Below are 25,985 nucleotides of genomic sequence, written 5' to 3' on the forward strand. Positions count from 1 at the left end.
CCAATATCGTCCTCATACATGTCGACACCACGTACCGACACACACCGCAAACTCACAGGGAATGCTCTAATGAAGACAGGACCCACTAGCCCTTTTGGGGAGACAGAGGGAGAGTCTGCCAGCACACACCACAAAGCGCTATATATACAAGGGATATCCTTATATTAAGTGCTCCCTTATAGCTGCTTTAATATATATATATATAGCCATTAATGTGCCCCCCCTCTCTGTTTTACCCTGTTTCTGTAGTGCAGTGCAGGGGAGAGACCTGGGAGCCGTTCTGACCAGCGGAGCTGTGACAGAAAATGGCGCCGTGTGCTGAGGAGATAGGCCCCGCCCCTTTTTCGGCGGGTTCTTCTCCCGCTATTTTTCCAGTCAGGCAGGGGTTAAATATCTCCATATAGCCCCTATGGGCTATATGTGAGGTATTTTTAGCCTTGTATAAGGTTTATATTTGCCTCTCAGAGCGCCCCCCCCCAGCGCTCTGCACCCTCAGTGACTGCCCAGTGAAGTGTGCTGAGAGGAAAATGGCGCACAGCTGCAGTGCTGTGCGCTACCTTATGAAGACTGAGGAGTCTTCAGCCGCCGGTTTCCGGACCTCTTCACGCTTCAGCATCTGCAAGGGGGTCGGCGGCGCGGCTCCGGGACCGGACTCCACGGCTGGGCCTGTGTTCGATCCCTCTGGAGCTAATGGTGTCCAGTAGCCAAGCAGCAAATCCACTCTGCATGCAGGTGAGTTTACTACTTTCCCCCTAAGTCCCACGTTGCAGTGATCCTGTTGCCAGCAGGACTCACTGTAAAGAAAAAAACCTAAACTAAACTTTCTCTAAGCAGCTCTTTAGGAGAGCCACCTAGATTGCACCCTTCTCGTTCGGGCACAAAATCTAACTGGAGTCTGGAGGAGGGTCATAGGGGGAGGAGCCAGTGCACACCACCTGACCTAGTAAAGCTTTACTTTTTTGTGCCCTGTCTCCTGCGGAGCCGCTATTCCCCATGGTCCTTTCAGGAACCCCAGCATCCACTTAGGACGATAGAGAAAATATTTTCTGTATCCAGCTATTACTTTTGCAAGTGTTTGTCTACGTTGTCATTGTGGTACCCCAGAAACTTTCAGGTCTTGTAATGATGTACATAGGGCACCCAAAAGAGAAAAAATGTTGCCAACCCCTGTTCTAGATGTCCTATCAAGAAGTGGAAGTTTCGGGTTTCCCACTTACCCTTCTCTTGCTCCTTGATATCAATGCATTCCTTGATTGAATCTGTGATCCCCAAGCTTGCTGCAGTAGGGAGAGGGCCCAGAAGAGATTCTATAGGAAGTGGCTTTATAGTAGGCCCATAGAGTTCTAATTCAGCCTTCTCTGCGATTTCATTGTAAAAATCCTTGTTTAGGTGGTTGGCCGAGACTTCCAGCTCCTCGTCCTCTTGGTCATCGTCTCCAAATATACTGGATGAGTCTTCTAGATCAGGGACAAATAATTAGCATCACAACATATTCTTGGAACACAACACTCGTTAAAGTCCTCCTGCCACTGACAATAAAAGGATTTAAGCCTCTCCAGACAGAAAGCTTAGTTTTATAAGATTTATAGAGAAAATTTAGAGAGAAAAGACGACAAATTAGGTGGGAGAACATATTTTTCCTTATATCTGATTGTGATTACTTTTACATACTTGACGCTAGCTCTGGAATGCACCCCAAAAACACATTCCCCTATTTCCCCTAATAACAGTTCTATATCATATGTGAACTCTGAGAGCTAGTAAAGTTAATATTTGACAGTAATACATAGCAGGGCCTTTAAATTACAGAGACTCATAAATATCTAAGAAATAAGTACAGTGGTTCTACATAACTAGATATATCCATGTTCCGTTCATTTTGTGGACAACGTCTATTTAAGGTGATCCTAAGCCTACCATTAATGTTATTTCATGTTGACTTTTTCCAGGTGTCATTATGTAATCGTAACCATGTCAACATTATGAATACCTACATTTGTCACTGGTTACCATGGGGTCTATTTACAAAGCCTTGGATGGAGATAAAGTGGGTGGAGATACCAGCCAATCAGCTCCTAACTGTCATTTTTCAAACACAGCCTGTGGCATGGCAGTTAGACGCAGATTGGCTGGTACTTTATCTCTGTCGACTATCTCCATCCAAGGCTTTAGTAAATAGACCTCCAAGTTGGCAACGCTCTTTCCCTCCTCTGCAGAAGGTGACCATGTTGGGAGGGAGGAGCTTCTTTAACTAAGCCGCAAGAATCTGAGTGACAGCTTTCCGCACCTGGTATGCAGAAGCGCACTAGACGGATGAGTGTTCGGAGCTGTTGGGGGAAGCCGATGGTGTCACAGTAACGGAAATACCAGCAGAATTAGCTTTTTGACCTGTATCAAATACCAGGACAGTGACCTAAATATGCGAGGGGAGCATCACCTTTTTGTAATTGAGTATGGCGGTAATAATTTAGTACATAACTGCAGTGGAATATAGGGGGTCATTCCGAGTTGATCGCTAGCTGCTTTCGTTCGCTGCGCAGCGATCAGGCAAAAAAATGGCACTTCTGCGTATGCGGCGCAATGCGCACGCGCATCGTACTATCGCAACGAACGATGTAGTTTCACACAAGGTCTAGCGAAGCTTTTCAGTCGCACTGCTGGCCGCAGAGTGATTGACAGGAAGAGGGAGTTTCTGGGTGTCAACTGACCGTTTTCAGGGAGTGTTTGAAAAACGCAGGCGTGCCAGGAAAAACGCAGGCGTGGCTGGGCGAATGCAGGGTGTGTTCGTGACGTAAAAACAGGAACTGAATAGTCTGAAGTGATCGCAAGCGCTGAGTAGGTCTGGAGCTACTCTGAAACTGCACAAAATTATTTTGGAGCCGCTCCGCGATCCTTTCGTTCGCACTTCTGCTAAGCTAAAATACACTCCCAGTGGGAGGCGGCAGAGCGTTTGCACGGCTGCTAAAAACTGCTAGCGAGCGAACAACTCGGAATGACCACCATAGAGTAATACCAGACAACGTGGTTCATATGTGGAAATTTTTATTTTGAGTATTACCACACCTCCTGATATATACAAACATGGTAAACCTGGAAGAAATAAGCCCTGTTCTGATTGGACCAAACTCCATCCATCCAATTTGTGTGAAACTTCACTTATGTCCACGTCAGCGCTACCCCTTTAAGTACCTGCTATTAGTGACAGCTGAAATATATGGTGCAATGGTACTGCCAGATCCAATGCTACTAACAGGCCTTTACCGAGAATAAAGCATCTCTCTCAACGCTCACATTTAAGGCATAATGAACATTTATAGGAAACATGAGATTTCTGTTATTTCACGGAGAAATGTTCTAATTGAAATACTGAAAGCAACATCATTTCCCATATCTCTATGCTGCACATGTGGTCAATATGTATTGTGGGGTGGGGTCATAGATGAACCCTTTTACAAAAAAGGAGGAGAACCTATTCGATAAATACGTTAGTACTTCTGCACCTATGGAGTTTGATGAAAGCTTTAAGATTCATGTTTTTTTTTTAAAGAATTCATTTCATATCCGTTTCCTATGGATTATTTTATGAACAGTATTACACTACCTGTATAACAGGAAACACTTGAAAACTTTTTTTGCATTTAGTTTTAGTGTGTTTTTTATTACTAGTAGATGATGTTAAGCAAGATGCCAGCGTTGTCATCAGTATGTGATAAAGGATTCAGTTTTGTCTTAAGGAGAGCTGTTATTTATAACACCAGATGCGTAGCATTCTTCTAAGTGCCCCCACATTGCCTGCAGAAGGACTAACACAAAACGTGTGGTTCTGACTCATTGAGATCCCTTTTCCTATTTCACTGATGCAAGTGTGATTACTATACTATTAGAAGGTACTAAATATACACCCCATCCATCACACGCTCTCCCTATTCTCAGAGTTCTCCACTGCTTCAGAGACACACATTGCTGTAACATTAGAGCGCTGTCTGCAGAAGTTCTTGAAATGACATAATTAAAAATCTTGTGCAACTGAAAAAGTAGTGCGAGCCTAAAATGATGTCTACATTTGGAAAGAAGAAAATAAATGTCAGCAGTGTTAAAGTATTGACTTGAACTTCAATAAATCCACTTCGTAAATGATTAAATCTCACCATCTTTGTTGTAAGAGGCGTACATTCCTCGGGGCTTTGGCCTGCTACTCTCCAGCTCATTCTCAATTTCGTCCTGATAAGTTGTGATTTCTCCTGTTATAAAAACAAGTTAAGGTATTTGAAATATGTTTCACAAAGAGGTGCAATCCACAATCTTCCTGCAGCAATTATACAAGCAGTACATATCACTATTCTGTGCTGTTAGGAGACCCTGCTCCTTCTCCTATCTAACGCCCATGCTCTGGAATGAAGGCAAGCAAGAAACCACCTGTCACATGATAAGGCCTGGGCAATATGGAGCCTTGACACTGCTAACATGTGAACTCGTCACCGTCTCCCACAAGATTAGCAATCTCATCTCATGAAATACTCTGTGCTGCTGTCATAATTCTGAAATCTTGGTTGGCTACAGGTTTTGTTGACCTCACTCTTCCAAAACGGAGGACATATCGAACTAGCAGGTATTAAAATCCTATTTTCTCTTAGGTCCTAGAAGATGCTGGGGTCCACATTAGTACCATGGGGATGTACCAAAGCTCCCAGAACGGGAGGGAGGGCGCGGAGGCTCCTGCAGAACCAATTGACCAAACTTAAGGTCCTCAGAGGCCAAAGTATCGAACATGTAGAACTCTCCAAACGTGTTCGACCCCGACAAAGAAGCTGCTCAGCAGAGTTGTAAAGCCGATACACCCCGGGCAGCCGCCCACGAAGAACCCACCTTACGAGTAGAGTGGGCCTTAACAGACGTAGGACACGGCAAGCCGGTCGTAGAATACGCATGCTGGATAGTGAACCTGATCCAGCGAAAGATCGTCTGCTTAGAAGCAGGACACCCAATTTTCTTGGGATCATACAGGACAAACAGAGAGTCCGATTTTCTGTAACGAGCAGTCCTCCTCATATAAATTTTTAGAGCCCTTACAACATCTAAGAACTTTGATGAAATTGAGGAGTCAGTCACAACTGGCACCACAACAGGTTGATTGATATGAAATGCCGACACAACCTTCGGAAGAAACAACCGGCGTGTCCGAAGCTCAGCTCTGTCTTCATGGAAGATAAAGTATGGGCTTTTACATGACAAAGCCCCCAACTCCGACACATGTCTAGCAGAAGCGAAGGCCAACAAAGTGACAACCTTCCACGTGAGAAACTTGACCTCAACCTACTGTAGAGGCTCAAACCAGTCCGACTGGAGGAACTGCAACACCACGTTAAGATCCCAAGGCGCCGTAGGCGGTACAAAGGGACGTTGGATGTGCAGAACTCCCATCAAAAAAGTCTGAACCTCAGGGAGGGCAGTCAACTGTTTCTGGAAGAAAATGGATAGGGACAAAATTTGGACCTTTATGGATCTTAACCTCAGGCCCATATCCACACCTGTTTGCAGGAAGAGGAGAAAACATCCCAGTTGAAACTCCACCGCAGGAAACTTCTTGGACTCACACCAAGATACATATTTTTTCCAAATACGATGGTAATGTTTTGCCGTTACTCCTTTCCTAGGCTGTATCAGGGTAGGAATAACCTTGTTCGGAATGCCCTTCCAAGCTAGTATCTGGCGTTCAACCTCCATGCAATCAAACGTAGCCGTGGTAAGTCTTAATAGGCTAACGGCCCCTGCTGCAGCAGGTCCTCCCGAAGATGAAGAGGCCTCGGCTCTTCTAGCAGTAGATCTAGAAGATCCGCATTCCAAGCCCTTCTTGGCCAGTCCGGAGCAATGAGGATTGCCTGAACTCTTGTTCTCCTTATGAGTTTGAGAACTCTCGGAATGAGTGGAAGTGGAGGAAACACGTACACTGACTGGAACACCCACGGAGTCACTAGGGCGTCCACTGCCACTGCTTGCGAGTCCCTTGACCTTAAACAATACCGCCAAAGCTTCTTGTTGAGAAGAGAGGCCATCATGTCGATTTAGGATACGCCCCAAAGATCTGTTACCTCCTTGAACACCTCCGGATGGAGATCCCACTCCCCTAGATGGAGATCTGCTGAGGAAGTCCGCTTCCCAGTTGTCAACTCCCGGAATGAAGATTGCGGACAGCGCCAACGCATGTTTTTCTGCCGAGAGGATGATTCTTGTTACTTCTGACATTGCAGCTCTGCTCTTCGTTCTGCCCTGTCGGTTTATGTAAACCACTGTTGTTACATTGTCCGACTGCACTTGAATGGCCCGATTTCCCAGAAGATGGGCCACTTGGAGAAGACCGTTGTAGACGGCTCTTAGTTCCAGAATGTTTATCGGCAGGCCGGCTTCCAGACTTGACCACCTTCCTTGGAAGGTTTCCCCTTGAGTGACTGCGCCCCAGCCCCGGAGACTTGCATTCGTGGTTAGAAGGATCCAGTCCTGAATCCCGAACCTGCGGCCATCCAGAAAGTAAGGTAATTGCAGCCACCAGAGGAGTGAAATCCTGGCCTTTGGCGACAGACGTATTCTCTGGTGCATGTGTAGATGGGATCCCGACCACTTGTCCACGAGATCTAATTGGAAAGACCGAGCGTGAAACCTCCCGTACTACAGAGCCTCGTAAGAGGCCACCATCTTCCTCAGAAGGCGAATGCACTGATGAACCAACACCCGAGTTGGCTTCAGGACATCCCGGACCATTGTTTGTATCACCAACGCTTTTTCCTCTGGAAGGAACACCCTCTGCACTTCCGTGTCGAGGATCGTTCCCAGAAAGGATAACCTCCTGGTTGGTTCCAAATGTGATTTTGGAAGATTCAGGATCCAACTATGTTCCCTGAGAAGCTGGGTTGTGAGAGCTATGGACCATAACAGCTTCACCTTGGACGATGCTTTTATCAGCAGATCGTCCAGATATGGAATTATGGGGGTAATTCCAAGTTGATCGCAGCAGGAATTTTGTTAGCAGTTGGGCAAAACCATGTGCACTGCAGGGGAGGCAGATATAACATGTGCAGAAAGAGTTGGATTTGGGTGGGTTATTTTATTTCTGTGCAGGGTAAATACTGGCTTCTTTATTTTTACACTGCAAATTAGATTGCAGATTGAACACACCACACCCAAATCTAACTCTCTCTGCACATGTTAAATCTGCCTCCCCTGCAGTGCACATGGTTTTGCCAAACTGCTAACAAAATTCCTGCTGCGATCAACTTAGAATTACACCCTATGTTCACCCCCTGCCTGCGGAGGAGAACCATCATTTCCGCCATCACCTTGGTGAATACCCTCAGTGCTGTAGAGGCGCCAAATGGCAGGGCCTGGAACTGAAAATGACAGTCCGACAGTGTGAATCGAAGATAAGCTTGATGCGGCAGCCAAATCGGAATGTGGAGGTACGCATCCTTGATATCCAGGGATATCAGGAATTCCCCTTCCTCCAGACCTGATATCACTGCCCTCAGAGACTCCATTTTGAAATTGAACTCCCTCAAAAAGGGGTTTAGTGATTTTGAGTTCAGAATGGGCCTGACCGAACCATCCGGTTTCGGTACCACGAAAAGGTTTGAATAGTAACCTTTGTTTTGCATCTGGGGAGGAACTGGTACGATAACCTGTGCCTCCACCAGCTTCTGGATGGCTCCCTGTAGGGTTGCCCTGTCTGCCAGCAAAGCTGGCAAGCCTGATTTGAAGAACCGGTGAGGAGGGAGATCTGGAAATTCCAGCCGGTACCCCTGGGACACAGTATCTAATACCCAGGGATCCAGGCCGGACGACACCCAGACGTGACTGAAATACCTGAGTCTCGGCCCTACCTCCAGGCCGCGCTGTCCACCGTCATGCTGAGGACTTTGGTGTACCATAAGCAGGTTTCTGTTCCTGGGAACCTGCAGCAGCAGGTTTCTTGGATTTTGGCCAACCTCCTCTAAAGAAGGTGTTGGGCGGTTTGGCCTTTATTGTTTTAGTAACACGAAAGGACTGTGATGCCGCTGAAGGAAAAGGTTTCTTCACAGCAGGTGCGGCTGAGGGAAGAAAAGGTGACTTCCCAGCTGTAGCCGTGGAAATCCACGCATCCAACGCTTCACCAAAGAGAGCCTGACCTGTGTAGGGTAGGGTCTCCACACCTCTCCTGGATTACACATCGGCAAGCCACTGGCGCAGCCACAGTCCTCGACAAGCTGAGACAGACATGGAAGAAATTCCTGCAGCCACTGAACCCAGGTCCTTCATGGATTCCACCATAAATCCTGCAGAATCCTGAATGTTACGTAAAAACAATTCTACGTCACTTTTATCCATTGTATCCAAATCCTCAAGTAACGTGCCTGACCACTTTACTATAGCTTTGGAAATCCATGCACAGGCAATAGTAGGCCGTAGTATCGCCCCTGAAGCTGTGTATATGGATTTGCGCGTAGTATAAATTTTGCGATCAGCCGGTTCCTTTAAGGCGGTAGATCCTGGAACAGGTTAAAACCACCTTTTTTAAGAGTCTGGATACAGATGCGTCCACTATAGGGATGGGGGGGGGGGGGTTCCCCATTTTTTCCTCTCCTCCTCAGGGAAGGGAAAAGCAACCAGAACCCTTCTAGGGATCTGGAATTTTTTCTCCGGGTTTTCCCATGCTCTCTCAAATATAGCATTTAATTCTTTGGACGCAGGGAAGGATAGCGAGGTTTTCCTATTGTCAGTGAAGTAAGCCTCCTCAACCTGCTCCGGTGTTGTATCTGCAATATTCAACACATCCCTGATAGCCTCTATCATCAACTGCACCCCTTTAGCAAGAGATGAGGCCCACCTAAGCACATCCCCATCACCGTCTGCAGTGTCAGAGTCGGTATCCGTGTCATCCTGCATAATCTGTGCAAGAGCACATTTATGGAAACCTCCTGAGGGGGACCCTGAGGTAACAGAACCAGACCAAACTGCCAAAGAGTTCTGTAAAACCTGAGATGCCGATTCATTCTGTGCAACCCTAGTAGAAATCTGAGAAATCATGGATTTGATAGAGGATAACCATTCAGGCTCCCTTGCTGGTATCTGTGCTACAACAGTGCAATCCTGATTACATGGAATGGGATCATCCTGAGAGGACATATCCTCTGCAGCATATGACACAGAGTCCCTTGACATAGCTTAATGGAGACCACAGACACACCACACAGGGGAGGACAAAGAGTTTCACCCCCAACAATGGCAAGAGAGAGACAGAGATTGGAGCCAACCAACAAACAGCGTTTTCCAGGTATAGCGCTGACTGTGTTACAGTCTTTACACAGCCCCCCCCTTCTACAACCCCCTGCTACCCTGAGAGATAGCTGGAGTTGCTCTGGGGGGACTGCACATCACTGACAGCGTTTCTGCAGGCAGAAAAATGGCGCGGAACGCTGCTGGGTCCGCTCTGAGGAGAAGCTCTGCCCCCTTAATGGCGCTGTCTTCCTGCTCATCATAGAATTATACTGGCCTGAGGATTTATGCTGGCAGAGATCTCGGGACCCTGACAGGTCAATGTAGGGTGTAGGCGCTGGCTCAGGGTGCCCCTCACAGCGCCGCACTATGTACCGCTGAGCCCCGGAGTGCAGTTAGTACTGCGCTCCATACCCTGTTGCCGCCATCTTCACACCGGCTCCCTGCTTGCTAGGGGGGCCGGTGACTAACTTGCCACCGATCTTCTGGCTCTGTAAGGGGGTGGCGGCATACTGCCGGGGTGAGCGATCCCCTGTGGCGGGGAACGTTCTATCCCCTCAGGAGCTCAGTGCCCTGTCAGCGGAGATAGTGGCTCAGACCCCGCAGGGTGGACACTAGTCCCCCCCTCCCTTAGTCCCACGAAGCAGGCAGGCTGTTGTCAGCAGCCTCCCTGTAAAATAAAAAAAACTCTAAAATAAACTTTTACTAAAGAAGCTCTGTAGAGCTCCCCTAGCTGTGACCGGCTCATCCGGGGGGACATTTTCTAAACTGAGTCTGGTTGGAGGGGCATAGAGGGAGGAGCCAGCCCACACTCTCAAACTCTTAAAGTGGCAGTGGCTCCTAGTGGACCCGTCTATAGCCCATGGTACTGATTTGGACCCCAGCATCCTCTAGGACATAAGAGAAAAATGTGAAAAACTTTTGACCTGTCGACCTAGTAGATGTCAGCCTAATGGCATTTTCGACCTTCAGCGGTCGACCTAATGAGTGTCGACATAACGACTGTAACCCAAATTTGCTTGAAAATATTATTTTGAAGTTGCAAATTTACTCTTAAAATTAATTATTACATATCCATTAAAAATATGGATTGTGACAAATTACATGACCCTTGCAATCTCATCAGAAGCACCCTAAGCAAGCATGCAGTTATACGAGAGGTCTTCACAGAAGCAGGCCAGGTAAATTACCTTCCACGTCATCCAGCTTTTTTGCCAATTCTTGTTCAAGCTGGAAAGAAGATAAAACATTGGACTCCCATTAGCGGAGATGCTGCAGCTACATTGCTTAGTTACAGAGAAGCTAGATATTGTGGGATATTCCTGGATTAGAAGCTTCTATAGATCACACATATGATCTGTCCGATGGTGGCATTTAAGGATGAAGCCCTGACCACTAAACAGGTACTGTACCTTCCAACTAGTGCATCAAGGGTGAAGTCCTGCAGAAGCTAATTTCCGGGGAATACTGCATGTGATATCACAGGATAGGACTTTGTAAAGAGTAAGGGTCTAATTCCGGTCGCAGGGCACCGCAAATTAAGCGACGAGAACCCTGCACGCAGGTCCCGCATGCACATGCAGTTAATGCGGTCGAACCACATTAACTGCGAACGCCTCCGCCTGACTGACAGGCAGAGGCGTTGGCGTGGCTGCAACAGAGCGTTTTCAGGGTGGCACAGGGGAAATGGGGGCGTGTCGGCAGTGTTTTCAGGGCAGCTGCTCCGATCAAAAAAAATGGCGGCGGCAGGAGGCTTACATAGCTTCTGCCACCACGCTCTAATAGCAGCGCGATTGCAATTAGAGCGTGATCACAGGTGGCGGGTAGCATGCCATTGCACGAGTATCACAGTCTGCTAAAAAAGCAGAATCTGCTACTTTTACTGAATTAGGCCCTATGAACTAAGGCAGTAATTACACTTAATTTTTATAGGAGACCTAGACATTCCAAATAAATGTCATAAACACACGCTCTGTGGGGGTCATGTGGGCTTGTCATGTGGGGGTCATGTCTGTGGGCTTTTTGTTGCAGCCGAGCGAATGAGTTCCTACTGCGCATGCGCGGTAGTGAGCCGGCACATGCCAGACGGCCTAAGGCCGTAGCAGGGCTGCGATCGCCTCTGCCTGACTGATAGGCAGAGGCGATCGCTGGGTGAGAGGGGGCGGAACGGCAGCGTTTGGCCGCCGTTTTGTGGGAGCGGTCCGGCCAACGCAGGCATGGCCGGACCAAACGGCGGTGGGCCGAAGCAGCTGCGTGACATCACATGCAGCCGCTGCGGGCCGGAGAGCGATGAGTAGCTCCCGGACAGCACGCTAAAGCTGCGCTGGTCGGGAGCTACTCTTGAAGTGCAAAGGCATCGCCGTTGTGCGATGCCTTTGCACTTCTGCAGGGGGGCCGTCACTGACATGCAGGGCAGACTAGCCCTGTGCTGAACGTCCCCCCGCATGTCAGTGTGATTGATCGTAGCTGTGCTAAATTTAGCACAGCTACGATCAGCTCGGAATGACCCCCTATGTTTTTTCTGTGTTGAACTTTTATTTCCAATTTAACACCACTGGGAGGGGCCCTTGATCTTGTCCTCAGAACGCTGCACTTCTTAATCAACATATGATTCTACAAAACTTGGGTGGGCTAGCTGTAGCTTGGCTTCGGGAGGTACAACTGCCGATACAGATAGAAGACTTTACCTGCTGTAAGCGGACCTTTCTTTGACCAGCGGTGAAGGAAGGAGGATCACATTCCTGGTCCAAATCTATATTCATAAACTCATCTATTGTTAACTGACTTGTTGGAGTGTCTTCAAATTCTGTCAGCCTACAAAATGCCAGATAAATAAATGTACACATATGGTTAAAGTCTGACTGTCTGCGTAGATCTTGTGAACTCCCGTCTAAGCATAATCTGTACAGAACAAAGGCACTTTAGTAAGTGCATGCTGCGGTTCTCCCGGATGGCCACCAAACGTTCATAAAGAAATTTCCCACAAACGTTATGCAGTATTTGCAAACATACGGTTGCTTGGTGAATGTCAGAAGGCAACACACAGAGGCCAGTGGGGTGTGGATTATTAGATCTACACTAAAAAGGTCTACAGTCAATTGGTCTACCACCAATGGTAGACATGCATTAGGTCGACAGGATCAAAAGTTGACGTAGAATAGGCAGACAGTAGGAAAGTTTGATGGGGTCAAAAGGTCGACATGAAAATGGTAGACACAAAAAAGGTAGACAATTTTTTTTTTTTTGGGGGGGGGGGGTGTTTTGTCACTTTTCTGCCACAAACAAGCCCCATTAGTGTACTGCTTCACTCGCCATGCTTTGGGCAAGGTGCCTCGTTCCGCTAGCGTTGCGCTTGGCACAGGTTACTATTCCCAATCGTAGTCCACGTGGCTGGTAAAGTATGAAAAAGTTGGGAAAAATTAGGGAAATAAATAAATAAAAAACTTGTGTCTATCATGTGTGTGTCGACCAGTATCAGGTCGACCTTTTGACAGCGTCGACCTTTTGAACTGGCTACCTTTTACATGTCGATCTTTTGCCCCTGTTGACCTAATGCATGTCTACCATTAGTGGCGAACCTATTGACTGTAGACCTTTTTAGTGTAGCTCTATAGTCCGGATACAAGGCCAACGCAGCCAGTCAGTGGAGGAGATTTTCCGACCAGTCCACTAAAGCCCCCAATGAGGTTTGGAGCACAACGAGAGTCATTGGCCAACATTAGATGAACAACTCTGCAATAAATGAATTTGCCATATCAATGGCTAGGCTTAACCCTTCTTACGACTGCCTTCTGCTGGAGCAATAAGCAGCTATTCAATTTCCCCAGTCGGCTTATGACTTGGACCATTCAGAAGTGTATAAAATATAGACTAGAACTTGTACTTTCACCTCGCTTTAGCAGTGTTATAAGTGTGTTCATTAATGGCCTCAAGGCTTACACGCAGAATACTGTACTATGCACTTAATGAGCATTCTCATTGGGCTCGATTCAATTCAATGCAATGTTAATAGCGCCAGGAAGGAGGTGCCAGAGCTATTCAATTGGCTGCAATGTTAAGCCAAACTATGGATTTCTTCTCGCACCCCTCTTGAAGTGCGAGTTGAATTCAGAACTAATCTAGTGTCGCATTACTGTTTTCTGCCTTTAGCGCGGTGCAAACAGCATCACAGCAGGTACTTAAGTCAGAGAACGCTGGTTCTCGCTACTAAACACCCGGCTTAAGGCACAAGAACTGGCATCTCCCAACCAACGATAAAGATAATTGAATAGCTGCGGGACCTCCATCCTTGATGCTATTAATATCAAGTTGAATTGAATCAAGACCATAGAATCAAGCCCTTCATTGTAGCGGACACTGTATTAACGCTCCTGAGCAAAGCGAGAAACGTTAAAACTAGCATGAAGCAAAGTAAAACAAATGCTTATCACACACTGTCACATGGACAATAGGTCTACATATAAAATGCTGACACCCACTAATGTCATTATGATCAAACTGTCAACGTGTTCAGAGTAATGACATTGTATATGTCGACACCAAAATGTCAGCATGACATTTTCAGGCTATGTTTAGGGTTAGGGGGAATAGGCTAAAACCAGCAGAAAACAGTATGCTGACATCCTGGTGTAGACATGTTAAATGTCGGCATAATAAACCTGTTGACATTTTAACCATATTGACATTTGTGAATGTCAGCCTATTGTCTACTTCGACATTCTGAATGTCGACTTTTTACGCCCGCAGACAGGGCTATTATGGCTGATATTATTTGCACGGTCATCATCTAAGCTCGTACAATAGACTGAGAGGATATATGGTAAATGCTTTTAAGCAACGTCTGTACCTTCCCCAACCGCCAACACCACCACCAACTCCTCCTCTTCTGTGCCCCATATAACAAAGACATGACATCTGTGGTCTATTGCACTGATGACATGAATGTCAGGAATGTCAGTGATGAGGAACCTTTAGCACTCCAGCTGCTGTTGAACTACACATCCCAGCATGCCCTGCTACAGTTTTGCTATTTGGCTATGCTAAAACTGAACCAGGGCATGCTGGGATGTGTAGTTCAACAGCAGCTGGTGTGCCAAACGTTCCCCATCACTGCGCTAGATTGTGGCTTGTGCAGTTGTATTGGTTTATATTGTATTTAATGTATGGGTAATTAAATGGAAATTACCCATGCTAAGGTATTCAAGACACACAAAAAAAGCTGACTACTGTCACTCATTCATTATAGTAGTCTCTATGGACGAAATTCAATTGTTTCAAAAGTCAATTGGGTGTCTTTTTTTCCTGTCTATTAGATAGGAAAAAACAGACACCCAACTGACTTTTCAAACAATTGAATACCCCCCCCCTATATGTCTCTAGCCCAGGCATGTCCAAACTGCGGCCCCTCCAGCTGTTGAGAAACTACACATCCCAGCATGCCCTGACAGCTTTAGCATTCTCTGACAGCAAAACGGTGTCAGGGCATGCTGGGATATGTAGTTTCACAACAGCTGGGGGGCCGCAGTTTGGGCATGCCTGCTCTAGCCTAATCCTAGCTCCAACCAACTCCATTCTATAACACTCCTTGAAGAAAGCACTGAACACACACGGTCACCCTTGCTTCCTCTGTAATAACAGCAAACTTCCAGCCTGAAAGCAGCACAGGATCATGTGAAATGGACAATCAGGCTCTGTAGAGACACACAGTAAATACAGAGGTATTTTAGTCATTTGCGGCTTTTCTGCCATCACAGATTCAGTTCGGTCATTTACCTTCTGTCAGAGGAAATCAAGCTGTCATTTCAGATGACATCCGCACAGGAATGACTTGTATATCGGCATTTAAATGGCGACGCTGAAACAAACATTATCTGGCTCCATCACAAACAAAAGGCTTAAGGCCCCTCGCTACAATTACGCAAGTGGGCGCGTTGATGCTAATGAAAAATTGTCTTTGTTTTAAATGTTACTGCAGATTTGATGTCTTCCAATTTCTGTATATTAATAATGGCTGGCTGCCCTAATCACCACATATAGCATTTAAAAACCACAGGACACAAAGCTACACGGGAGAAGGGAGCACTTACACAGCCCCCGGAGATCAGGTGACATTGCAAGTGCATTTAAGCACCAGTCCACGTCTGCCGTAATTTCAGACTCGCCCCTGCAGGGAGCCGCTGATGGAAAGGCTCCAATTTGTTACAGTTCACTTTTAATCTTTCACTTTAGAGGGATTCTAAAGGTTTTAAAATGTGGCCTTTTCCCTGCACAGCATGCGTGCAGACAAGAAAACTAAGCCGAGTCATCCCGCGGGGGACACCCCACCAAAGAGAGCACCTTGGGCGGCTCATCTGTTAGATTCATGCCCTCGCTAAATGAATTTGGATGAAGCACTTTATCGGTGCAGCAATAAAGAACTCTTCTTTATTGGGAGGTTGGGTCATTTGCAGGGATAAAAAGGTTTCTAGTTCTGTAAGCAGGATGTGCTAAATTGATCATATAGGGGTATATTCAATTGAGGTCGGATCCATTCTGACATGCATTTGTCGGAATGGATCCGACAAGGGCTATTCAATGCTCATCTCAATTCGACTTTAAAAAAGTCGAATTGAGATGAGGGACCGGAGAAGGGGGGAGAGCCGCGGGCAGACGAGGAGAGCCGCGGGCAGACGGGGGACAGCAGCGCCGCAGGAGGATGCGGCACAGCCGCCAAACCTCAAGGTAGCGTCCAACCGGCTCCAGCAAGCGGGACCTCACTTGCTGGAGCCGGGTGGACGCTGCCGTGAGTGGCGGCTATGACACATCCTCCTGCAGCGCTGTGCTGTAGCGCTGCTCTCCCCCGTCTGCCCGCGGCTCTCGCCCCTCTCCTCCTTTCAGGTCCCTCATCTCAGTTCAACTTTTTTATAAGTCGAACTGAGATGGTCGGAAACGGGGCCAAAGCCTGTCGGATTTGGCCCCGTTTCCCTCAGAAGCACGCGAATCGGCAGCTATACCGCCGATTCACATACTATTGGACAAGTCGAATTCCCCGACTTGTCGAATAAAAATGCTTGGGACTGAATAGGTCGGAACCCCTTCCAACCTGAAAAAGTCGAAAACTGCCTTCTTTTCGACAAGACGGCAGTTTCGACCTTATTTGAATATACCCCATAATCTGCACTACCAGGCATAGCTGTATTAAGGTGCTGTTCTATAATAGGGTTACCATGTCTTCTACCACATATAAAATAACAGAGTTACAGTGTTTCCCAAATTCAAGGGTCTATTTACTAAGCCTTGGAAGGAGAAAAAGTACCAGCCAATCAGCTCCTGTCATGTCACAGGCTGTGTTTGAAAAATGGCAGTTAGGAGCTGATTGGATGGTACTTTATCTCCATCCAAGGCTTAATAAATAGACCCCTCAGTCCTCAAAGCAAACTGTCCATGTTTCAAGGATAGCCATTCTCCAGCCCAGGTGACTTAATTAGTAATTCTGCTATTTTGTTTTAACCATCTGTGCTCAAGCATGGATAGCCTTAAAACCTATACTGCAAGGAGGCCTTGAGAACCATGTATTATACTTTATCCTAACGAATAAGAGGTCATCCAGACTTGCCTACTCCTCCGGACAGGCCGGGAGGCTCCCGGAAATCAGTGACCCTCCCAGCCCCCCGGAAAGGCAGACAAGTGTCTGGGATCTGGCCCACACCCCCCTTTAACGCTCAGTGAAAGTGGGTGGTGCGCAGAGGTGTTGGGGGACGCTGATGCAATTCGTGCTGAACCGCGTCATCGTAGTCCTGTCCGCTGTTCTACAGTGCCCGTTTCCTCAGCACTGTAGAGTAGGGGGTGCTGCCATGACGACGCATTTAGGGCCACACCGCCATCCAGCTGACCACGGCCTCTGGTAAGACCAGCGCTGTCCACGCCCACTATGCTCTGACAGTGCTGCTCTCTCCCTGAAGAGGGGGCAGACATGTGAGCAAGTATGAGGTCATCCTGCCAAAAGATCTAAACAGGCTGGAGCAGATGTAGAGGGCAGTAGCCGTTCCTCTCCTATAGTAGGCAAAGATGGTGTAAGCACTGAGGTCATGAGTTGAATTCCCAGTTATAGACCATCTGTGTGAAGTTTGTATATTCCCCCCCGTGTTTGCATGTGTCGCCTCCGGATGATCCGTTTTTCTCCCGCATTCTGCTAAAGTGACAAAAATGAGCACTTGTGTACAGTATGTATGTGTATACACTCTAAGTTAGTCAATTTAGACCGTAAGCTCCAATGGGACAGGAAATTAAATGAATGGTATATATTATCTGTACAGAGTTGAGAAACTGATTCAATGCTGCATGGAAAAGCAAATGCACCTTAATGCAAAGTGAATGTTGCAGGGGGGTATCAGTAGTGTTATAATACACATGCAGACACAGGCTTAGGACACTCCTTTGAAAGGAGTCTTACATTATACTGTACAGCCATTGTATGTTTGATACACAACCCGTGTTTTAGATTTTAGGTTTCTGGGATCGTATCGTGTTCAGATGTAAACAGGGCATCTTTACATTTCATTCCAAAATGTTTGTGGATAAAACAAACCATGTCTTCAAATGTAATAATCCCGGCAAGGGAATGTAGTATAAAATGCTTTACTATTGCGCCACTCAGTTGAGTCAGAGATACTGGACAGTTTACAGTTTATGGATGTGTGCAGGGCTTTTAGTACGGGGCATGGGATACTCTGTATACTACAACGAACCAAGCCCCCTAGAAGGGAAGCAGTTAGCTTCCCAACACACGGGATCCCAGCGGTCGATATACCCACAAGGGAGGGTTAGGGTAGGGGGCAGAGGGGGATTAGTGGGCTTACGGGGGGGAGGGGTGGGGTACTGAAATTACGATGGACAAGATGCCGCTGTCAGTATTCTAGCCGCCGCCACCCCGTCCATAGGCAGATCATACTGATCCCCCCTAAGACAGCCACTGCTAGACACAAAGTGCCTGATATTAAGGTATATACTACAGCACATTTAGGTTAATGAAAAGTCACCGTCAATGCATTCTGTGCATTTGTGTGTTAGTACAGTGTGTATGTGTATCTGTCACAGCGAGCAATTATTTACCAGACAGGAAACGTCTCCTTCACAGAGCAGTTGCTGTCTGGTTGGACGGATTGTGCGGCAATTTGCGCCCTGTGCTAATATAATACTATTATACAGTATAATTCTCTATAAAGGTCTGTCTCCGTTCTAGATTCTTTTGGTTTGCATCCAGCAGTGACTCACATTCTACATTTCAAGCTATTTAATATAAAAATGGGGCCATGTGGTCCGATCCTGCAAGGGATGTCAGTAATTGGATAAAAAAAAAAACCTTTGGGTTTGCCCCTTAGGGATCAGCGGGTTGTTATTCCACCACCTGTATTTTGCATTGGCCACAACACAAAGTGGATCCTAGTGCTGTGGTTACATCATGATCCTCTTGTAACAAAGATGTGTACTACCAGATAATAAACTATATGTGGATAGCGTAACACTGTTTTGTACAAATAAAGTTACATTTTAGGACAAATTACGGCTAAACTTTTAAAGTAATTTAAAGGAAAAAGTCTTGGAACTTTAAAAATAAAAATGTAAAAAAATGAACGTAAACCGAACCTCAAGTCGACAAAAATTAAGACAGCCGTTCCTACATAATGTAAAGCTTCTCACACACGTATCTTATATTCTTACCTCTTTCTCAGGGTAGATTCGCACACCTTCACAACTCTGATGACCTCTTTAATAGTGCGTCGGAAATCGTGCATTCGTGATGCAACCAGGAGAGCTGCAGAGATGAGAACGCTACAGTCAGCAGAATAGGGGCGGGAGTAAAGAAGACAAAGTGCCCGGTGCCAGTCACAGAGTAATGACACTGCAGCAACACAGAGCCCACCACACAGCTGCTTGGTATTCCAGGCAGCAGAAAGTGCAAGCACCCGTCTCTGCTCAGGTTTACAAACCTAGCTATTAGCTTGTGAGGTCTGGTAAGTGCTGTAAACCTTTCATTTGCTTCAATAGAGAGAAACCAACATCGGTGAGAAATGTATTTTCTGCCTGGGTATGGCATGGTTTTATAGGGGTCATATCAAGATGATATATAAAAAAACACTGGACAATAAATATATTTCTCCATTTACATTAAGCTTTGCAATTTATCAATGTATACTGGCCTTCAAAACACCACAAATCACACATGCACTGACAACCTACATCTGAAGAACTGAATATAAGGCAGATTTATTTATCACAAGGTCACAGGAAATCATTTACCACCTCACTCCCAATACAATACGCGGCTCTACGTACGGGTGGCAAGACTTGACAGTGCGCTATGAGGAATGAAAGCATGTCAGCCTTCCCCATGTATAATTGCCATGTCCTGCATCACCTCAGAGGTTAGATAACAGAATTTCCCTGACAATGAGGCCTCCTGCTAGGAGAGAAGTCCTCTGAAGAGTTCCGTCCCACCAGATATAAATGAAAAAGGCAACAAGTGCTAAAAATGGCACCTGACTGGACAGATGTCACGGTGATCTAAACAAGGGCAGCGAATTTTAATGTTGCGAGCTGTTCGGATGTTATCTTAGCTTAGATAATGGCAGCAAGAAGGAAGGTTCCCCGGAGTAATGGTTGGAGCACCTAGGGGTCGGTCACACCTGAGCTAGGGAATTTCACTGTACGAAAGCCCATTAAAAACAAAATTCCTACTAATAGTAATCCCCACCTTAATCCTCATTACTAGAATTCTCCCGCCTTTCTACTCCACTACATTAACCATTCTCCTTCTTTATGTCTGCCAATGGTCCATCTTCTAGAACACAGGTTCTCAAACTCGGTCCTCAGGACCCCACATGGCTCATGGTTTCGAGGTCACCTGTAGATTTTTAAAATGTGACAGTTGGTGATACACAGAGCAGCTGCTGGGTGACATGGAAAACGTGATCTGTGTGGGGTCCTGAGGACTGAGTTTGAGGACCGCTGTTCTAGAACACAGGGGGGTAATTAACTAGTGCCGCTTTTTTTCGACCATTCGAAAAAAACTGCACTTTTCGCCCGTTAAAAGGTCGAATTTACATTTGACCTATTCAATGCCCGTACCATTTTTTTGACTGGTCAAAAAATCCGGCATGGGCAAAAACCACGTGGATTGGCGAATTCGCCGCCAATACATTCATCGAATTTGCAGGTGTTTTCGCCCGTTTTTAGGTCCTTTTGCTGATTCGTAAAAAAACAATAAAAAACCCCCGAAAAGGCATGGGCAAAAATGGATCCAAAAGGGATACGGTCAATAGGTCGACACCACTTAGGTTGACAGTCATTAGGTCAACATGCATTAGGTAGACAGGGTCACTAGGTCGACATGCATTAGGTAGACAGGGTCACTAGGTCGACATGGTCATTAGGTAGACATGTGCTAGGTCGACAGTTCAAAAGGTCGACATGAATTTGTAAAAAAAAAAATAGAATGTTTAACTTTTTCATACTTTACGATCCACGTGGACTACAATTGGGAACGGTAACCTGTGTCGAGCGCAGCGGTAGCGGAGCGAGGCACCTTGCCCGAAGGCGAGCGCAGCGAGCCATGCGAGGGGACACGGTGCACTAATTGGAGTTCCCCGTCACTTTACAAAGAAAACGACACCAAAAAAAGTGAAAAACACACCCCTCATGTCGACCTTTTGACCTAGCACATGTCGACCTAATGACCCAGTCAGCCTAATGCATGTCGACCAATAGTGGTCGATGTAATGACTGTTGACTGAAGTTGTGTCGACCCAACGACCCATACCCATTCAAAAACGGGCGAAAACGCCCACTATTGAATACACATAGGTCGAATTAGTGCAGATTTTCAGACTGTGAGAAAATTCAGCGCTAAATATCCCCCATAACCTCATAGTGGCTTCTCTCCTAATGCCTCCTCTATATAACTACAGAATCTGCTGGTTATCTTTATGTATTTATGTTGAATATATACATTTGTCTTATAGATAAGTTTGCAAGCTAGTCTATGTTTGGTTGTATGCTATCCCCTATTGTATAGCAGTACGGGACCTGTAGTGTGTCATATAAAAGTAAAAATAATAAATAGGACAACATATATTTTAAAGCCTTGGCACCACTGTAACACAAATTATAGGACTGTTAAGTCAATTGTTCTTTTGCTGCAAACAATTTGTAAGTCATCTTTGCAAAAAGAAAGTAGGTTTGCAACAATACGGCACACTTCATATCAAAGTAATGAAGCCTGAATTCAATATTTGATAGGCATTTATCGTAAAGTGATGTTCAAAATAGTGTGAACTGTGGAGTAAATGCCTGTATTTTAAACAAACATCTGCATACTTTGTTAAATAGAAATCTCTCTCTCTCTGGGTATACAAAGCACTGTAATATAGCGATACATTCTGAGGATAAGCACCCACTAGGATTTTTTCATGCCCTCAGAAAACAAATAATCCTCTGCAGAACAAAAGGGCTATAGTCAGGAGCAAAGGACTCTGGGAAAACAACAATATTCTAGTTTACAATAAGAGTAGATATACAGTAGCCCATGTATCATACATAATGAGCAATTTATAATCATCTGAACGCATAATGTTTTCGGTCTCCATCAATTGACAGCGAAGAAAACCACATTTACAGAAAATGCACAGTATCCAACGATGCATTTCAGATTACTGTGGCAATAAAACGACCTTAAAAAACAAACAAAAAACAACTATTTGCGTGCTTATTTTATGACGATATTTCATAGTGAAATGTTCCTGTCCGATGGCCTCAGCAGAACTATAATATAGGTCCTATGCGAACGGTCATCTTTTACCCCTTTGTAAGACAGAAAGCTTTCTGTTGTAGGAAAGGCAGTAGAAGAAGTATATTGATGTGTATACTAAGCAAATCACTACAACTCCCGATCTGTATTCCAGTTGGGTACGGGATCCCGGCGGTCAGAATACTGACGCCGGGAACCCAACCGCCAGAATGCCGGCAGGGGGCGAGCGCAATGAAGCCCTTTACGGGCTTGCTGCGCTCGCCACAGGTTCTATTCCCACTTCATGGGAGTAAACACCCAGATGTGGGAATAGCTGTGGCGGTGCTGCCGACATTCTGGCGGTTGGGATCCTGGTGTCGGTATTCTGACCCCCGGGATTCTGACTACATCCCCTGTATTCACCTTGATCATATGAGTATGTAGAAGTATGTGCGTGATATTATTACATTTATGGAGCATACATGGCCTAGTGTTCACATAACACAGGGTAATAACTCCTTTGATCAGCTGATCATTTCAGTTTAGCTATAGGCTGTCTTAAACTGGGCACACACTGAGCGATGTGTCGTCCGATCGATTACATCGCTCAGTGTGTGTACACACAATATGCGCGCTCCCGCGGTTGCATGCGATGTTGCCAGGTTTGATGTGCTGCACATCAAACTTAGCGATATCGCTAGCGATTTGGTGCCTATCGTGCAGTGTGTGCGGCAAACCAGGCAACAAACGATATGTCGCACTAATTTGGCGATACCACCATGCCACTTCCTAGACGGATTGGCATGAAGGTTGTTCTAATGTGAACTGGATAGATCACATGTGGCCAAACGCTGCAATATATTGTAGTGTGTGTGTATGCTCAATTTGACTAGTTCTGGGCGCAAAGGAAATAGTCAGTAAAGTCAGAACGAATGGCGGTCGCTCCAGCGTGTACCCAGCCTTAATCAGAGTAACTATAAATTAGCATGCAGTTTATGGGGGCAGATGGCTGAAATATACTAAAGGTGAAAATTTTAAGAGAACACTTAGGACCCTCTTCTGCTTTTTAGCAGAATTTGCAATGCTAACCGCCACCCCTCATCTGCGACCGCGCACTAATTGCGATTGCGCCGCAGTTAGTGCGCAGCCGCAGAAATTAAGGAAGCCTCCTGCCGGCATAGCAGTAAATGCGGGCACATGCAGAAATTCCGGTTGGAATCGCGATTTGCGATCCAACCTGAAATAGGCCACTAAGGAGTTATGCAATTTGGTCTGGAATTTATATATTTTTTTGCCTAGGAGAAAAAAACGCAACTTTTCGCTACTTTTAGGGCGAATGGGGATTCACCCTATTCAATAGCAGGGCAGTTTTTTCGACTAGGCAAAAAATTCAGCAGGAGCAAAAAAACATGTGGATCGGCGAATCCACATATTTCTCACCTGCGCTGGCAAAATGTGAGCCATTTTTGATGATTTTGAGGCATTTTTCGCCAATGCCTTTGCACACAAAAAAAAAGTGAAAAGGCATTGGTGAAAAATTCCCTAAAAAACATCTGAAACCGGGCCTCAATTGAATTGGCAGGGGGGCGAAGTCAACAGCTCTGAGATTACAAGAGCAAATTGCATACCCCCCTTAATCAAACATTAAAGAACACCTGAGACCAGGTAATTTCAACATAAACGTTGACATTTTCTTATGTATTGTCTGATCATGACCAGGAATATACCAGCAAAACTTAGAGCGATATGTGCTAATGCAGGGAACTTCGGAGCGAATTGCAATAGTGACAAGGGATGATCTAGGTCAGAGGTTCCCAAACGCAGTCCTCAAGGCACCCCAATGGTCCTGGTTTTAAATTTATCCATGCTTGGACACAGGTGACTTAATTAGCACCTCAGTCAATTTGATTTAACCATCTGTGCTGAGCCATGGATGTACCTAAAGCCTGGACTGTTGGGGTGCCTTGGGGACCACGTTTGGGAACCTCTGATCTAGGTAATGTGGCAATACCAGCTATACTTTATTTAGAATAACAGCATAAATACCACGTTAAAAAAAAATATTGACAAACCTGTGGCCCTTTGAGTGACCATAGAAACGTAGGACAACAACATAAGTCGCACAGGGGTTCTCTACAGACCGTTAGGCCAAGGAGAAGAACTGGACAGGTACTTATTGCAGGATATTACTAGAATGGCTTTAATAGGAAAGGTCATATTCCTGGGAGACTTTCATTTCCCTGATGTAAACTGGGAGGTATCTGTTGCAAGTTCCACTAGAAGTGGTGACGTTCTAAGTTCCTTGCAGGGTGCCTCTCTCCAGCAATTGGTGAGGGTGCCCACTCACAAAGACACTATTTAGGACTTGAGGCTCACAAATGGTGACAGAATATCAGACATAAATGTGGGTGAGTACCTAGGATCCAGCGATCACCAAGCAGTATGCTTTAGTATAGACAGGGTCCAACTAATGCCATACAAAAACAAAGGTGTTAGATTTCAGGAAGGCTGACTTTGTAGAGATGTGAGTGATTTATTGGCGGATATGAGGACCTTGGAAGGAGTGCAGGAGAGGTGGTAAAAATTAAAATTGCAATACTAAAAGGCAACAGACCTTTGTCTCAAAAAGGTTAGAAAAGCACCAGGAAAAGGAAGCCGGTGTGGTTTGCAAAAGTAGCAGCAACTAGTGCGAAAGCAAAACAGACGGCCTTTATGAAATGCAAGCAGACACAGAATAATGAGGATAAAGAGGTGTACTGTATCTAGGCAGAAGAAAGGAGGCTTAGAAGATAATCAGACTTGCAAAGACACAAGCTGAAGAGAAAATGGCCCAGTCAGTAGGTAAAAGGGTATAAGTGACAAGAGTAAATTAAGCAGAGGAATAAAAAGGTTTAAGGCAAAGAGTGAGAATCTGAACGAGGGAGACAAGGCAATAGCAGATCATGTACATAATTATTTTTTCTCAGTATTCACTACAGAGAGGGGGAAGGGATCACAGTTAAGTTGCAAGTATATTCATTAAAATTAGGTATATACAAAGTACATTAACTGAGGAGAAGGTCCTAACAGTATTTTTAAAACTGGAAGTGGAGAAGTTAGTGGGCCCTGATGGGATACTTACAAGGATACTAAAAGAGCTTAAAGGAGTTTTGGTAACACCATTAACAGAATTTTTCAACCAGTCATTAGCTACAGGAGTAATTCCAGAGGACTGGAAAAGAGCGAATGTAGTCACACTGCACAAAAGTGGAAACAAGGAAGAGGCAAGTAACTACAGACCAGTAAGTCTTACATCAGTAGTAGGGAAAATAATGGAAACACTATTAAAAGAAAGAGTTGTGGAACATCTCAAATCCCGCAATTTACAGCAACCTAAAACAGCAATGATTTACTGGGGGGAGATCTTGGAAAACAAATCTTAGACTGTTGTTTGTATGTTTTTATAAATGGATGACTAAAGTAATAGTCCAGGGGGGGAGATATAGGAGCTGTAGATATAGCTTATCTAGACTTTAGTAAGGCTTTAGACACGGTCTCACATCGCACACTGCTAAACAAGCTGGAACACTTAGATTAGATTCTAAGATGTATGAATGGAGAAGATCTTGGTTGCAGGATAGGAAACAGAGGGTTGCAGTACATGGACTGCAGTCTCACTGGGGAAAAGGTTACCAGTGGAGTACCCCAGGGATCTGTACTTAGATCAGTGCTTTTTTATACCTTTGGTGGTGACAATGCAAATGGTACTGAAGAGAAAGTATGCCTTTTTGCAGATGACACAAAAGGTATGCGACAGGGTAGGCCCACCAGCATGGTAAAAACAAACATCTCGATAGACTAGAGCAGGGGTGGGGAACCTCAGGCCCGAGGGCCGTATAAGGCCCTCAAAGTCACATGATCCGGCCCGGCCAGGCTCACCTAAACGAGAGGAGATGCAGAGCGCCCGCTGAGATTTTACCACCAGCGGGCGCCCGGCTCC

At 45.7% G+C, this 25,985-nt stretch overlaps 1 protein-coding gene across 2 annotated transcripts in view; it reads right to left on the reverse strand.

Annotated features, from left to right (window-relative positions):
- Window positions 1-25,985, reverse strand: part of BRF1 (BRF1 RNA polymerase III transcription initiation factor subunit) — a 463,462-nt gene that overhangs the window by 189,062 nt on the left and 248,415 nt on the right. Inside the window, exons 7-11 of one of the 2 annotated variants that reach the window (XM_063947216.1) lie at window positions 18,943-19,036; window positions 11,931-12,057; window positions 10,434-10,473; window positions 4,149-4,241; window positions 1,218-1,454 (exon numbers count right to left, since the gene is read on the reverse strand). In XM_063947216.1, coding sequence (XP_063803286.1) covers window positions 1,218-1,454; window positions 4,149-4,241; window positions 10,434-10,473; window positions 11,931-12,057; window positions 18,943-19,036 — 591 coding nt within the window. Of the gene's footprint in view, window positions 1-1,217; window positions 1,458-4,148; window positions 4,242-10,433; window positions 10,474-11,930; window positions 12,058-18,942; window positions 19,037-25,985 lie in introns of both variants that reach the window. The other variant, XM_063947215.1, reaches the window with a different exon arrangement.

This window comes from Pseudophryne corroboree, chromosome 12, assembly GCF_028390025.1.
Source record: "Pseudophryne corroboree isolate aPseCor3 chromosome 12, aPseCor3.hap2, whole genome shotgun sequence".
In the NCBI taxonomy this organism is placed as follows: Eukaryota; Metazoa; Chordata; class Amphibia; order Anura; family Myobatrachidae; genus Pseudophryne; species Pseudophryne corroboree.